Genomic DNA, 16,289 nt, shown 5'->3' on the forward strand with positions numbered 1-16,289 from the left:
CTGGCCTCCCGATTTCCGCGATCTCCTGGGCTTTATGCTTTTTTACAAAGAAGCGTAAGTGATCTGCTGTTGGGTTGCAAAATAACAGCCGTGCTGGGCTTCCACAAACAGCAGTTGACATTGAAAAGCAGATATTAAACCTGCTGTAGGCAGAGCCATTTAGTCTCTGAGATTGTCTGCCCGGCTGCCACACTTAAGTTTCCGATGTTACCCGTACATAAAAGTGTTCATTAAGATCCCTGACTTACTGAGTTGTGTACAGTCAAAATTCCTCGTTTAAGAGCAATCCAAACAAGAGTTGTTCCAACTATTCTAGACATACATACCCTAACCATGGAGTTTATCAGCTCCCCGCTATCTCCACGGGATGTTGAGGTCTTTACTCCCTTTGAGGTGGGAAACTTTCTTTTAGAATCAAGGTTACTGAGCTGATTTTTGTAAAGCTGAAAATAATTAGCTTGGATTTAGTTGTTGAGATCTTCTGTGGAACAGTACCTGATCTGTGATGCTGTTAGGAGACTGGGTTGCAAAGTTCCTCCCTATGCTTAATTTTCAGAATATGTACAATGAGATAGTTACACTTTCTCCAAAGGGTAAAGAATTATAACTTTTCAGTGATGTATTTAGAAATGTTGTTTTTAAAAGCTTGAATTAGGACTCTGTTAATTGAGTTTTTTTGTTGTTTTTTTTTTCTGAAGTCCATACCAAAATGTGACAGAGTTTGATGGCCAAGATGCTTGTGGGTCAAATAGCTGGACAGTTGTGGATGTTGACCCACCCCCACGGTCAAATGAGCCCAAAGCCCAGGCCCAGCCAGGCTGGCTTCTGAGGGGCTTGAAGCCGTGGACGCAGTACGCTGTGTTTGTTAAAACTCTGGTCACCTTCTCAGATGAACGAAGGACATACGGTGCAAAGAGTGAAATCATCTACGTCCAGACCAACGCTACTGGTCAGTATCATTAAATTAAGGTTGCCTTGCAAGTGAAAGAGAAAAACAGACCTAAATAGTCTTCTGCCTGGTAGTCATGATAGTCCCATGTCCATGAAACTTTCCACTGTCATTGCAGCTCTACTTTGGTAGGAAGGTATTTTCCTAAACAAATGGAAGGACGTATGCTTCCCTGCTCGGGGAGATGGTGCCAATGTCCACTTCTGTCAGGCTCGTGTGGCCTTGTGTAAGAGCTTGTGTGCACGCTGGTGTGTCCTGCTGCAGGACTGTTGGATTCAGTGGGCCTACTATGGAGAACACTGTTTATTCCCATAGAAATGGAAATTTGCCTGTATTTGTCCCTTGTTCTGTCAAGCTGTCGCAGAGCAGCGGAAGTGACCTCTGTCTCTCTTCCCACCCGCGCAGTTCCGTCAGTCCCATTGGATCCGATATCTGTTTCCAACTCTTCATCCCAAATCATTCTGAAGTGGAAGCCACCCTCAGAGCCCAATGGAAACATCACGCACTACCTGGTGTTCTGGCAGCAGCAGGCAGAAGATAGCGAGCTTTATGAACTCGATTACTGCCTAAAAGGTGAGCGTGTGTTTCTTTCCCTGTGCCTTTCTTTCAAGCTATCTCAGAATTGTCTGGAGAGTTTTCACACACCTTGGAGGTGCTCTGGATGCCTACTTTTGCTGTTTTCAAGACTGTTGTTCAAGAAACAGGCTGAGATGCAGCTCTGTTCTCCCACCATTCTGTTACGTTGTACGTTAGGCGCTGCTGCCAAGTTATGTGCAAACGGTCTCCAAAACTGTTTCTTTAACAAAGTAATCGGCTAGTTTTTGCTTTGAGGATCTCCCTTCTGCACTTGTTCCTTGTAAACCGAGTAAGAATAACAGCTACGGAGATAGTAAGGGAAAAAATTTCAGTGCTTCTGGAGTTCAGTGGCCAAGTTAATTTTTGAAAGCATCCTGTGCCTGTTTGGGAATTCTTTCAGAACACAGAGTTTCACTGAGGACTCCCGACATCTCACCTGCTGCCCTCTGTTACCTGAAATGAGATGAACTGGGGTAGAACTGTGTTTGGTTACGGCAGCATCCGAACTCCATTTCAAGAATTGTTTTGAGCAATTTTGAATCAGTTTTGAGCAGTTTTGAATCAAAGGCATGTCATAAAAGAGGGAAAGCTGCTTGGCCTTGCATATGAAAGCTCAGGATGCCCAAATGTGCTATGAATCTTGTGTATGCTAGTTTTGGATCTTTGTAGGGTCAGACATCTGTTTGTGCCTACATGTCGAGCGTGACTGATACTAAAGTTGTTCCGTCCACAGGATTAAAACTGCCCTCGAGGACATGGTCTCCTCCTTTTGAATCCGAAGACCCTCAGAAGTATAATCAAAGTGAAAACGAAGATGTCAGTGGAGAATGTTGTTCCTGTCCTAAAACAGACTCTCAAATACAAAAGGAGCTGGAAGAGTCTGCTTTCCGCAAGACATTTGAGAACTATCTTCACAATGAGGTTTTTGTCCCCAGGTACGAATATCAAAGAATATTGCCCAGGTGGTCAGGGATAGGGAAATGTAATTGGTTATTAAACAAGAATACGGGGCTGGACATGGCCATATTGGCAGTCTCTCTGGGCTTCCCTGAGACTGTCTAGTCCAGCTGAATGTGTGTGTCAGAGACTGGGGAGGGCTGCGCACTTACAACTGATGTTATTAAAGATTCAGAAGATCCTGATCTTATTTCCTGTCTCTGAATTCTCCTCAGCTTGAGAATAATGTGAGAATCCTTAACAAATAGCTAAATGCCTGCAGCTCATTTAAACTTGGATGATGCCAAAACCAGCTATTTTTTTCTGTCTTAAAATTTTGTGCTCTAGCTTTTCATCCAGTTGAAAAGAAAGGGGAAAAAAAAAAAGGGAAGTTTACCATGCCACAGCCTTGTCCTTTAGCGCGGTATTTGCGGTCTTCCTTGCACTTAGTCTGGGAAATACCTCCAATACCATGAGGAATGCAACTGCTGTGGGTGGTGAACGTTCTGTTTTGAATGGCACACACAGTGTCACATTAAGTGGTGTTGAATGTCTTCACACTTCATGTGCAACTCACAGAGGAAGCACTGGGAATCAGGTTAGAGTCTGTAATGATTTACCCTCTTCACTGTCATGCGTTTTGTGCTCTAAATTTATTCTCTGCTTACTGCCCTTAGCTAATAAACATCTATTTGCAGCTGCTAGACAAAAGCTACGTTACAGCACTGAACATTTTTTATTACTGAGTGCATTACGAGACGGTGTCTCTTCTCTGTGAGCCTGGTTTGATGCCTGCAGTTGTCACATGGAAGCTTGTGCAGAGTCACTCCTTTTGCCATTTCTTTGCTGTTAATGCGGATCAGAAGGATGAGTTTCAGTGTGCAAAATGATGCCAGGACACATTTTCAAAAGCAGAGGAGAACCAAGCCATGTACAAAAGCCAAACTCCTCTTGATGTAGGCAGACCATTCTGACAATCTGATTTCTTTCTTTTTTTTTCCTTTTTCTTTTTTTCTCCACCCTCCCCCCCCCAATGTGATTGTGCAGCCAGCCCAGGATGATTCTCAGGCCAGTTTCTGGGGTATGTATTTTAGGAAGAAACCAATCACCAGGATGTGCCACCTTGTCAGCCTGCTAAGGAAGACATCTCCAGTTCCCTAGGCTAACTAATCCTTTTAATTCAAGCCCCTTTTGCTGTTATAAGTCAGCAGTAAAGATACCTTCCTGCCCACATGCGTGTTGCTTCTCTTCTCTGACAGGCTCCAGGCTGTCCCACTGTAAATTAGAATTAGTTTTCCTGTGAATACTGTGCCTGTTACCTGCTGGTAGGGCAGCCGGTCTAGAGCCTGGCAACCGAACATGAAGTGTGTTTTACTTCAGGTGCTTCTCATGTGGCTCCAGGTAGTTTATTGAGCTCTCCGGAGGTGCTGTGCGGGCTCCCCTTGAGATCAGAAGCCTTCTGCCAGTCACGGGGAGGCATCTCACAGAGGGGGCCAGCAGGGAAGACGAGATGGCAAGGGTGCAGAAGACAGAGCAGTTGAGAAGTTATTCCCTGATGTCTTGTCTCCTTGTTTTCCATGTGCCGTTTTTCTCCTCCTGTCCTGTTCCCAGCTCTCTGATCCCTGTGCAGTATCCAGTCCGTACGAGGCTCTGCGGCGGATCTGCCGTGCTCTGCCTTAGGCCAAGTCTGATCTCGCCTGACTCACTGAGAACGCCTCTGGAAATCAGAGAAGCTGTTCCTTCCCCACAGGCACAGTTGATTAGCTGCTCTAGGAGATTCTATCACAAGTCTTGTGGGTTCGTTTGCTCTGGCCTCGGCAAGGCAAACTAGAAGTTTCTAAATGCTTCTTGCCGTACCCACCTTCGCAGTCAGAGCTAGCAGGTATCTTTACACCACGTGCTTTGTAACCTCCCTTTGTAGCTGAACAAAGTGGCCATCAAAAGCTGATGCTTTGTTTCTTCTTTCCTGTGTTATTTGCTCTTACATTGGCACAAGTCCTGCGCAGATTGGAGCAGACGGGCGATTGCAGCCTGGAACAGGTTGCTTAGGGAGGTTGTGGAGTCTCCATCCTTGGAGATACTCAGAACCTGACCACACATGGTCCTGAGCAACCTGCTCTAGCTGCCCCTGCTTTGAGCAGGGGGGGTGCGGATTAGACAATCTCCAGAAGTGCTTTCTGACCTCAACCCCACTCCATGATTCTGTGGAAAGCACAGAAAGATTTCAGAAGTGATAAAAGTCCTGAGAGACAAAGGGGAACTAAATGGCTGCTATTCAGGATGTAACTTCATGTATCCTCTCCCCCATCCCTACTGCAGAAACAGCATTCTCACTCTGCTCGCTCTCTCTGTCCTCTCTCTCTTGCTCTCTCTGTGTCACACACACTCGTGCCATTACAAATATTAGTGGGTTACAGGGTGAACAAGATCGGGGAAAGGGCTCACATTAAAAGTAACTTTGTTTCCTGGGCTTCCCAGTTCAATCCACTTCGTTGTAGAGACAAATACAGAAATGTTTTTGCCAGCACAAGGGGGAGGAGAGGCCAGCTGGTCCTGGGCTAGTTTCAGGTGTGTGGAAAAACTTGGTTTAAGCTAGCTACGGCAGTTTTAAAATCCCCCAGCAGAGGCCATATTGCATGTGATGAGTTGTCCCTTCCATCCTTCTGTGAACCTCACGCACGCTGAATCGTCTCTGAGAGTCGGAGGAGAAGGAACCCGAATCAGGGTATTTCACAGGGAAGGTCATTGGAGCTATTGAGATGGCCAGAATGAAAATTGCACTGGAGTAACTGTGGGAAGACATCAGATGTTTAAAAATGCAGAGAATTAGGCAAGAAAATTGCTGCAAATTCAGGATAATAAATATGGAAGATTGGGGTTTACAGCTTCAAAAGTTTTTCTTGTTTTTTGTTATTTGAGAAGGAAGAAGTTATTCTTGCGTTTTACTCTGTGTTCAAAGTACTGGTTTACTCGTGAAAGACAAAATTCTCTTAAACACAAGGAAGAGCTGAATCCAGAGTTTGTGAACACAGCATGTAGCTTCGCTGTGAAGTCCAAACAAGGTTCTGGTTGACTGTAAAGGGTCTTTCCAAAGGAGCTGGGTGGCATGACCCAGACCTGGCTCTCTGAACTCTGCCCCATTGTTAGGGGACACTGTTCAGAGCAATGCACAAGCTGAGAATAACAGCAGCTCCAAAATGAGTTAATTAGTAATTAGAGAAAGAAAACTAAAAACCGGAATGCGCTCTGCTGACCCTGCCGTTTGGCATCTCGTTTTGTCATCAGGTGAATGAATATGCTTACGTCGTTGTGTACAACCCGATGTTTAGTTTGAGGAAATCTGAAAATCTGCTTTCCAGCTGGTTGCATTTGCCGTTGGAGGAGAAATAAGGTCAGGGAACGGAGCCGGGGGTTGCAGACAAAGACCTGATCCGTGCAGTGCCCCGTCGTAGCTGTACTTGGCCAATTATTTGCCTGGCAGTCAGAGGGTGGCAGTGGAAAGTTCAGTTCAGCAGCAAAGATTTGCTTCAACAGCTTGTTACATTTTTAGAGACTGGAGATGCCTCAAGTGTGGGTTCAGTTCAGGTCACTCTTTGTACCCTTTAATAGCTGCACACACATGCACACACAAAAAAAGATCATCATCTCCTTAAAATACATGGTCTGGGCTTCAGATGACATTAACTCCTTTTGTGTAACTAAATACTATTACTGATTCACCACGTTGGTTAGTTCCCAACCTGGAATTCCTCGTGGCAAATGTGTGGCAGGACATAAAGTGTTAGAACGAGGAGTTTTGTTTTGGTACTTGTTCCTTTTTTTAAATTTTTTTATTTATTTTCAAGAAAACAAAATTTGTGAATGGTTCTTAATTCTCTTGAATTTATTCTGTTTATTTACTGACAAAATCTGACATTAAAGTTGGCTAGTAGCACTCACTTGCAAAGAGGGGAATTGACAGGATCACACTGCCGGTTCTGTTTTTACAACTGCAAAAAAAATGATTTTCAGACTGAAGTGCAGTAATTTGAGAGGCAATATTTGGTTAACAAAACTGCACAACTAATACGTACTCTGAATCTGTGTGTTTTAAGTGCGTCTGTCAAAAAGAACGTAATAGATTGGATCTCTCGGGAAAAGGTTAAAATTATCTGTCTGCCTAGATTCAGCCTTAGGATTCATAGTGGCAGATGCATTGCAATCATCTGTGAAACTGGTCTTACGCTTTATAAATGCAAGTTTATGACACTTGGAATACGTGGCACATCTAAGGTCATCGGAGCCGGGCGCTGTGATATGACTTCGTTTGCTTGAGGCTAGAATGTGTAGGAGATGAACTCCAAAGCATTGCAACACTGTACGAGGCATCCATGAGGCCACCTAGTAAAGCTGTACTCGGCTGAGAGCATCTAGAAGAGCTTGAGTTCTCAAGCAAATCCTTTAGACTTGGATTTTATTCCCCCCCCCGCCCCTGCATGAAGCTGTGCAGGGCGAGAGTCTGAGGGATACATAATTTTAAAAAGCTATGTGCATTACAGCGGGGTAAGACAGATTGCTTGTCTAAAAACAAAAAAAACAAAAGACTCCTGAGTTTCTTTGCTGCATTGCAAATACGAGGCTTGAATTTGAGTTTCCAGTGGCACTCTGAGCTCTCCCATCTTAACTCTTCCTTTTCAGATGAGTGTGTTTGCATTGAATATAGCAAATAACATTGTAACCTGTATTATTTAATAGGCCGTCAAGAAAACGAAGAGACCTTGGCTCTGTGGCAAATGCCACTGTGGTGATACCCACCATCGCATCCTCTCCAAACAATTCTGCAGCAGCAGCGGAGAATACAGAGGAACAGAAACCTTTTGAAAAAGTGAAGTCTAAGGAGTCTTTGGTTATCTCAGGCCTGCGGCATTTCACCGGCTATCGCATTGAGCTCCACGCTTGTAACCATGACGCTCAGGAATCCCGATGCAGCGTTGCAGCTTATGTCAGTGCCAGGACCATGCCAGAAGGTAATCATCTTCCTGAGCTTTGCTTTGGGGTGATGACTGTTTCTCAAAATGCTGCTTTTCCTGTGGGAGCCAGCCACAATCCGGAAACATCGTGTGGGACTGGTGCTGTCTTTATGTCCTGATAGGGAAGGATGATGGATGAAGTATTGGCAGTATTGGATTTTGCCAAAGATGTGAAATAAAACTGTTACTAATCATGAACTTGGTTCTAGCTAAGGCTGATGACATCGTTGGTCCAGTTACCCATGAACTGGTTGAAAAAAATACCGTGCATTTGAAGTGGCAAGAACCAAAGGAGCCAAATGGTCTTATTGTGCTGTATGAAGTGAATTACGGCCGTCTTGGGGAGACAGAGGTGAGGATTTCTGCTTGTCCCTTAACACAGCACATTTGGAGAAGTAGTTGTGCCTGGGGGTTCCAGGACTGGCTTTAACAGTCCTCGTGCATGTGGTGTCCTGTCCTGTCGGGTTTCTTTGTGCATGAACCAATGTGACATAATTTACTGGTGAATTTTGTATCCTCTGGAAGTCTGTCTCGGGTGACATCAAGAAATAAAAATCTGCCTCTATGGTGCCTCTTTGCCAAATAAGCTTTCTGCATGGAGTTTTTTTAGGAATTTTATATCACAGAAGGACAGGAACACTACATCTAAATTGAAGTTGCTGAGAGAAAATAAGAAAGCGTCGAGCAGCCAGAGAGCTTGTGGGCAGCCCTGCCGCCCGTGCAGAATGCCAGTACCGTGTGGGTAGGAGGGCTTGCCAGCCCAGGTCAGATTTCAGGGCTGAGGTCTGGTACCGCAAATGGCATATGCTCTCGGTAATCTGAACTACTAAACTGTAAAACGCAAATCCAGGACAAACCACAGAGCTTGTGAAAGCCCTATTTGTGTACGTTTGCCAGACAAGGAGGCGAGGTTAGAAATCCCAGTATGCTGTTACAGAGCTCTGGGTTGTTGCAGAGGTAGCGTAACGCAGCCTTCCTCTTCCCTCCTCCTGCAGGAAGCACACTACTGCGTTTCCCGTAAGCATTTTGCCAGCGAGCAGGGCTGTAAACTCCGTGGACTGCAGCCTGGAAACTACAGCGTCCGTATACGAGCTACATCACTGGCTGGAAATGGCTCATGGACAGAACCTACCTATTTTTATGTGGCCGATTATTGTGAGTTCATTTTATTTTCAACATTTAACTCCTGATAGAAACCCAGGTTATTTTTGGAAGGTGGGAGTTAAGCAAGCCATGGACAGAGAACTGTAGGGGGTCATAAAATATTTACCAATGCATCTACTTTCAAGAAACTGAAATTACTTAGAAGTGTGGCTTTTCTTCATGAGTTCTCATTCTGACCAGCCCCACGTTCTGTATCTGAAATAGCCTCTAGTTTTGTGTTTGTTCCAATTGATTCAGGAGGGATATTTTATTGAGGAAAAGACTTGGATTTTGGACCTGTATAATGCCTCCAACTTTCTTTCTCTCTTAGTGAATGCTCAGCCTAATATTGCTGTTATAATTGTTCCGATTATTTTTGCCATAATAATTGCTGGAATTATTGGAGCTGCTTACGTGCTTGTGAAAAAGAGGTGAGTGCAATTTTATGTTGTTTTCACCAGAACAAGCAAAACTTAATCTAAAGGTTTTGTTTATTTGTTGGGAGTAACTCTGTGGTTATTTTCTAATTGAGATAATGATGGCAACATTAATTTAGTTTAGGAAATCTTTTGTGCCTTTGGAAATTGGGACTTTGCTGCATGCTTTGGGAATTAATCAAACCGCCTTCAGTTCTAATGTGTCAGAGGCTGCAAATGTGCTGAAGAATTTGTGTCTCTCTTCCAGACAAACCGAAGGACCAACTGGACCACTCTATGCATCCTCTAACCCTGAATATCTCAGCGCCAGTGATGGTGAGAGCAATGAGAGCTTTCTTCAGTGACGTGTTTCTTGTGTAGTCGTTCAGGCAGAGCAGCAGTATGGGATTGACATTGTCTTTATGGAGTTTTCTAGTCTTTTCTTTAAATTTCTACCCATAGTATCCTGTGGCAGTGCTAAACAAGGCTGCTACAGAAATGTCTTTCAAAAGATTCTTGCTCGATTCAGAAACGTTTCCCTCTACTCAACAGTCTATGTCCCCGACGAATGGGAGGTGCCACGAGACAAGATCACTCTCCTCCGAGAGCTGGGACAGGGCTCCTTCGGCATGGTGTACGAAGGGATCGCCAAGGACATAGTGAAGGGAGAGCCGGAGACTCGAGTAGCTGTGAAAACTGTTAACGAATCAGCCAGCCTCCGCGAACGCATCGAGTTCTTAAATGAAGCTTCTGTGATGAAAGGGTTCAGCTGCCATCATGTGGTAAGCATCACTGGGTGCCTCGGATGATTAGCAAGGCCCATCACATAACTACTACTTCTTCAGTGTTTTCAAAACTTCACGTTCAGCTTACAAAGCAGCCTGTCTGCAGAGGCAGTTGATCAAAAAGAGCTGGGATCTTTCCCTGTCGTATTTCATAAAACGCGTCTGCCTGCGCCATTCCACTTTCGCTCTTTCAAAACTTCTCAGCGTGCCAAGGCTTCGTGGTGCTGTTCTGAGCTCTTTTTCAGGGGGCAGTGGCTTTGCTGCAACCCCCTCTTTTCGTAGCTGGGCTCTGCCCAGTGCGTTTGGACACAACCTTGAGGGAATTTCTCACCTGTTTTCCAGGTTCGCCTCCTTGGGGTGGTCTCAAAAGGGCAACCTACTCTGGTGGTCATGGAGTTAATGGCACATGGAGATTTGAAAAGTTACCTTCGCTCTTTGAGACCTGATGCTGAGGTAAAGACAGGAGAGAGGGAGTCTGTTGTAACAGTGTAACTTGATTTGGTTTTTAATACTGCTTTATTTATTGTAGAATAACCCTGGTCGTCCGCCACCAACCCTGAGAGAAATGATCCAGATGGCTGCAGAGATCGCTGATGGCATGGCCTATCTGAATGCCAAAAAATTTGTTCACCGAGATCTTGCAGCTCGTAACTGCATGGTTGCAGAAGACTTCACTGTAAAAATTGGAGGTATGTAGTGTGTGATCAGAAGAGAATTCTGTGGGTCATATTTGTTGTAAAGGCAAAATATGAAGCCCAGTACCAATGTGGCAAACACAAGTGATTTTCACTGGCTACCTTTGGAAACGCAGCAAACTTTCCTCTTTTTCTTCCTGGTGAAAGAATTGTATGGACTTTAGCAAGAAAATCATCTCCTTCAGAGCCAGGGAAGCCTTTCTCAAATTCTCTAGTCTCAAACCTCTATCCAAAAAGTTTATTGACTTTCCAGCCTAAGCTGCCTAGGGTTATCTCAGCAAACTGTTCCTTGCTTTCGTGAGAGTTATGACAAAGAAGGTGTTTGATACAACAAACCAAGTGTTGCTAATCCTATCGTTAGGTCAGGTGCCTTTTTAAAAGTCATTTATCTTCCACAAGAACCAGTTTCTAACCCAAACCCTTTTAGAAATAAGTAAATATAACATTTAAAAATAAACCAAAACCCCACTGCGTGGTGGTTTTTCAGACCTTTTTGGACATAAAGCCAAGGCAGTGGGATTTCAGGGCAGAGAGAGCTCTGTTTTGCTTAAAGAGGATGAATAAAAATAATGTTTAGAATAGAAGCTGTCACTAAAAATTTTAACTCTGGAGTCTCTGTCACAGCTCTGTAGAAAAAATGCAGGGAAAAGGAAAATGTTTTGAATGTTAATCACAAGGTGACAGATGACTGCAAGTTGGGCCCTAGGAGGCCTCCTGGGTCTATGAAAATAGTCTGGCGTCAAAGGAACGAAACATTCATCTGGAGACGTTGCACAGTACAAGCAGCAGGGAAGGAGTGAGGTGTAACACGTCCCAATTGCTTTTCTCAGACTTTGGCATGACCAGAGATATCTATGAGACGGATTATTACCGCAAAGGAGGCAAAGGACTGCTGCCAGTGCGGTGGATGGCACCCGAATCATTAAAGGATGGTGTTTTCACTGCTTATTCGGATGTGTGGTAAGTGGTGCTCTGCAGTCCCAGATGGAATCCAGCTCAAGAGCTTGCTATTTTAACACACATAGTTTAAACTATGAGTTGCTGACTTCTTCAGAGTATGGACAAAACAAAAGCATTGTTTTGAAACCCTTGTCTTAAAAATATAGTCATGTTCTTTTAAAGCATGTGTTCTCCAAAATAAGACTACTGCTTGTAGATCTCCAGGATGTTTTGTTCTCACCAGGAGTTTTCTCTCTTTCTTAGGTCGTTTGGTGTTGTCCTTTGGGAAATAAGCAGTTTGGCAGAGCAGCCGTACCAGGGACTCTCCAACGAACAGGTGCTAAAGTTTGTAATGGATGGAGGATACCTGGATCAGCCGGACAACTGCCCAGAGAGGCTGTAAGTAGTAAAAGAGGGGACAATCGACCAAGCTGCACTGTTCAGCTGAAGTGTGTCCAAGAAAGGTGGCCCGACACATGGCACCTGTTAACCCCTTCTCTCTTGGGGAGGAACAAAACAGGCTTTAGTGAGCTGTCTCTCACGGAAATTCAACCCGCACATCCTTAGTGATCCAGGGGTTAAAGACCTGAGCCAGCCTATTTCACTAGAAGGGAAATTAAACCAACCTGGACGTTGCATCATGAGTACAGATTCAGGAGAAGGAAGTGCAAAGCACAGGAAAAGCTTAAAATACAAACAAGCACGGTATCAGTTGCCCAAACAAAATGTTTTTCCTCCACTCCAGACTAGTGGGTGGCAATTGGCTTACATTGCGTGGCAAAGCCTGGCCACCATCTGCATCCATGTGGCTACAGAGGCTGGAGAGCAGCTTGTTAATCCGAGGTCTGCTGAGGTTTTTTTATCTCTCTCTACTACGTAAATAGTCTTGAGAATTACAACAACTTTTTACCACTGATTTTTCAGAAGTCCAGTTTATGGCTAATGAGGAGGGAGAGGCAGGAGAATGCTGTACTGAGCCAAGAGCTGTTTATCGTGTCCGAGGCCTTTTCATTCCGGTTGCAGACTCATTGCCCCACTTAAAGTACAAGGCCGGGCTGCCTGCAGGGTTAGGGAGAAAAGAGGGCAGTGTGCGAAGACAGTGAAAAACACCTCGCAGAGATTACAGACTGAAGCCAGACATTCTCCTGTGCCGGGGTTAAGGGTTATTCTCTGCAGCTGCTCGTGACGTTTACTGTCTGGAGGTTACTGCGTCCCCAGGTCTGCCAGCACGGCTGCATACCCAGATGCTCCCTAAACTGCTTCTGTCAGAGGAATTAAAAAAAATCCTGTTACTAAGGGTTTGAGCTGAGCTAGAGCGTTTTGACAGAAGGGTGTAAGGAGGCCCTGCTGAAGCAGCGTGTGGCGGTGAGGGGAAGGAGCCCTGGCTGGAAAAGGGAACGCCGATGGTTCTGGTAACCTCTTACCCCAGCCTGCTTCTATCCAAAATGGCACTTCCAGAGTCAAAAAATAAAAATGTTTTGTGAGTGTCCTTATGAAAAAAACCTGCTGGCCTGGACATTTGTCTCTCATGGCCTGTTACAAACTCCAGTTTGAAACTTTATTTGTACTTGTAAGGTCTTTCTCCATGGTGTCTGATAACAGATGACCTCTTGCCGCAGTCTTTCTTTTGGGTTGGATGTTTACAGGACCTCTGTCCTCTGCACAGCCTCCTGTTTTCCTTGAAGTTGTAGGAGCTTTATTATCTTTCAGGCTGAGTTAAAATTAAAATTGGGTGAACTAAAAAATTGTGACCTGGCTGTGAGTGCAAGCGCACATACACAGAGTGTGTGAACTGCAACCCTGTTTCCTTTGGAAGCCAAGTTAAGGACAATTGAAGGAATTGGAAGGAATTTTTGATCTAGACAGAAATAGAGAAAAAGGAGTGTCAGGATCTACAGGCAAATGTGGAGACTGGAAAGAGAACAAACAACTCCGAGTGTCAGAGGAGTAGCCTGTGTGATGGGTGCTCTGACATGGGTACCAGTCTTGGTCTGTGCCGGCCCTGCCTACGTGGAATTGTCTCTTCCTACCCCTGACTCTTGTTTGTCCCGATCTAGGCACAGCCTGATGCAGATGTGTTGGCAGTACAACCCTAAGATGCGCCCCACCTTCATCGAGATCATCGAGATGCTGAAGGAGGACTTGCACCCCAGCTTCCACGAGGTCTCGTTCTTCTACAGTGAGGAGAACAAACCTCTGGAAACCGAGGAGTACGAGATGGACTTTGAGAACATGGAGAGCATTCCCCTCGATCCCTCCTCGTACTCACAGAGGGACAAAGTCCTGGGGCGGGACAACGGACCCTCCATGGCCCTCAAGGGGAACTATGAAGAGCACATACCTTACACTCACATGAACGGTGGCAAGAAAAACGGGCGGATTCTCTCCATGCCCAGGTCAAGTCCTTCCTAACGCTTCCTGTTTGGCCCAAGGGTTGCGTCTGCTTTTTTTCCCCCCCTCCACAAATCTCAGGACTCTTGTTATTGCTGCCACAGTGTATGACACACATCTACAAACTCTTCAGATTTTTAATCATCTTATGATTATTTTTTTTTTTGCCAAGTTGACTGGCTGTCAGTGGACTTATCTGTGAACATAAATGGAAGAGGTTTCCATGGCTGCTGTCCCTTCTGTAACCATGGTTTCAAAACAGGAAGCGACCGTGTAAGTTAAACTGAAGGAGGAGCATCCACGTTTGCCAACAAAAGACGTGAAATTTGCTGGTATCTGAGCTACAGCCTAACGGTGCGGAACAAAACTTCTGCAGGACAAAAGCATTTCCAGTAGAATTCCAGGCTTTCAGGCATACTCTTCACTACAGCTGAAGGATTCAACACAGCAGTCGGACGCGCCAGATCCTCAGATTGACCAATAGCTGCTGCTTTCCTACTTGTTAAATGGGTTAAATCCCAGGGGTGCGTGCGCGCGCGTGTGTGTGCGTGTGTGTGCAGTATATATCTGTGGGGTGTATATGTATAGCAAAATATACACTTCTTTCTTTTTTTGTACATAAGTTTTGTATGTTCTCACAGAAGCTTTCCTCTTCTTGGAAGTGTGTACTTATCTTTTTTTCCTGTTTCCCTGGAGTGACTGAATCCTAAACAGATTATTTTTATACTAAGGACTCTTGGGAGTAGCTTTTCTCTCATTAACAAATGAGGAAAATGTGCTGGGAGCCAAAGGAGCAGAAATCTGAGATTTGTGGGTACTTTCAAGACCAAACGAAGTAGGAGTCCCCTGACCTGAGATAATGGAGTTTTCTGTCCTTACAGCGTTGGGTATATATATTGTTTGTTGTAAAATATTTAAAAACGTCTTTAGTTTAAATTTTAACTTCATATAAATTATTGACTGTTTATGATCCTTTCGGGGAGGGGAGAATTTGGGGGATTGTTTGGTCTTAAAGTGGTCCAAAGATTTCAGAATGAACTAATTTTCACCGATTACCCTTTTAGGAGCTATGAAGCACATGTTAAGTTTATACTTGACAAGGCTTTATAATACAGTTTCATGATTTATACAATGCAGTCAGCTGGCTCCAGTCGAAGCCCTGAGATAAAGTAGTTGGGACTTCACTTGGGGTGTTGAGGGCTGAAGGACACCGGAACATCCCGGCCCCGAGTCCTGCTACCCCTTTGCCCCCGCGTCCCTGGCTTTGCCTTCTGTGCGCGCTGTGCCGCAGAAGCAGCCGGCAAGAGAGGACGAGGAAGAACTCTAACTGAAAAAAGAGACACTAAAGCCAATTTGAAGGGGGAGAGCACAAGGCTCTTGGCTCTGCACTTGAAGCAGAAGCTGAACGTGACTGCGGTTACCTACCTGCTGCCTGTCTGCTGCTGCTCAGGCGCCTGGCCTCATGCTGCCTGCAGGCCTTCGATGTTTTCCTGAGATACCTGCGCGGCGTCCTGCGGACTTCCCGGGATGCGTGCGTTAGCCACTGCTTTCAGCTCTTCGGGATGTCAGCTTTCGTCTTCTGGACTGTGCTTTGTTTTGCTGCTGTTTGCATAAAAGAGAGAGCTGATTAGCATAAGCGGTTAGAAAATAATTGTGAAACTACATGTGTCTTGTAGTGATGAGGGAGTGTGCTGGCAGGGAGAAGTGCTAATGCGAGAAATGAAGATGATCGATGTTGCAGGCCCTTGTCGTACACGAGGTGGTTTTAAAAGGGGAGAGATGCTCAGTCCTCCACTTCTCCTCCTGGAGAAGTCCAGGAGCCAGTCTGCGCTCTCTGCCAGGAGGGAACGAGGTTCCCCTGACTCGGTGAGAGTGGGGATGCCGAGCTGGTGCGTGGCTTTTTATTCCAGCCCAGGCGGTGCTGCCGATTTCTCCCTGTAACCGAGTGGAAGGGGCCGGAGGCTGCAGGGACGGACCTCTCGGAGCCCGCTCCGCTCAGCCACACCGCAGCTAAACCGGTCGGTGCGATGTCAGGGGAGGCCCCCGCACTCTGCACCCCCACGAGCTGCCAGGCCTTTGCACTGCTGAAATCTGGTCAGTTCGGACAAAGGTGGAGGGTACAGGTTGCTCACAAAGTTAGATGGAAAATCTACAGTCCAGACATGGGTAAGAACCTTCGATTTCAAAAGGCCTCGTTTACATTTCTTCTGCTTTACAAAGTAGTAACTGTTTAGCAGCTCTATACTACACTGCAGGAAAGAAGACATATTCTCCCACTTTTCTAAGGAAGAGAAGTTTTTCTTATTAGAATTTTTTAATTTATTTTAATATATAAAACACTGTAAAAAAAAAAACAACAAACAATTTGTTTTCTTAAACACACAGAACATGTAAATTTGTATCCGTAAAATCTTGCCAGGGGGATGTGGCGGGGTTATTTTTTTTCTGCT

At 45.1% G+C, this 16,289-nt stretch overlaps 1 protein-coding gene across 1 annotated transcript in view; it reads left to right on the forward strand.

Annotated features, from left to right (window-relative positions):
• INSR (insulin receptor) overlaps window positions 1-14,240 on the forward strand; it is a 43,796-nt gene extending 29,556 nt beyond the window's left edge. Inside the window, exons 7-21 of the mRNA XM_009698572.1 lie at window positions 1-54; window positions 699-949; window positions 1,355-1,522; window positions 2,259-2,460; window positions 7,196-7,467; window positions 7,680-7,822; window positions 8,466-8,625; window positions 8,945-9,044; window positions 9,298-9,365; window positions 9,582-9,811; window positions 10,157-10,267; window positions 10,344-10,503; window positions 11,340-11,469; window positions 11,713-11,847; window positions 13,506-14,240. Coding sequence (XP_009696874.1) covers window positions 1-54; window positions 699-949; window positions 1,355-1,522; window positions 2,259-2,460; window positions 7,196-7,467; window positions 7,680-7,822; window positions 8,466-8,625; window positions 8,945-9,044; window positions 9,298-9,365; window positions 9,582-9,811; window positions 10,157-10,267; window positions 10,344-10,503; window positions 11,340-11,469; window positions 11,713-11,847; window positions 13,506-13,860 — 2,539 coding nt within the window. The 3' untranslated portion in view covers window positions 13,861-14,240. The remainder of the gene's footprint in view (window positions 55-698; window positions 950-1,354; window positions 1,523-2,258; window positions 2,461-7,195; window positions 7,468-7,679; window positions 7,823-8,465; window positions 8,626-8,944; window positions 9,045-9,297; window positions 9,366-9,581; window positions 9,812-10,156; window positions 10,268-10,343; window positions 10,504-11,339; window positions 11,470-11,712; window positions 11,848-13,505) is intronic.
• The last annotated feature ends 2,049 nt before the right edge of the window (window positions 14,241-16,289 follow it).

This window comes from Cariama cristata, unplaced genomic scaffold (assembly GCF_000690535.1).
Source record: "Cariama cristata isolate BGI_N322 unplaced genomic scaffold, ASM69053v1 scaffold9314, whole genome shotgun sequence".
Taxonomy (NCBI): domain Eukaryota; kingdom Metazoa; phylum Chordata; class Aves; order Cariamiformes; family Cariamidae; genus Cariama; species Cariama cristata.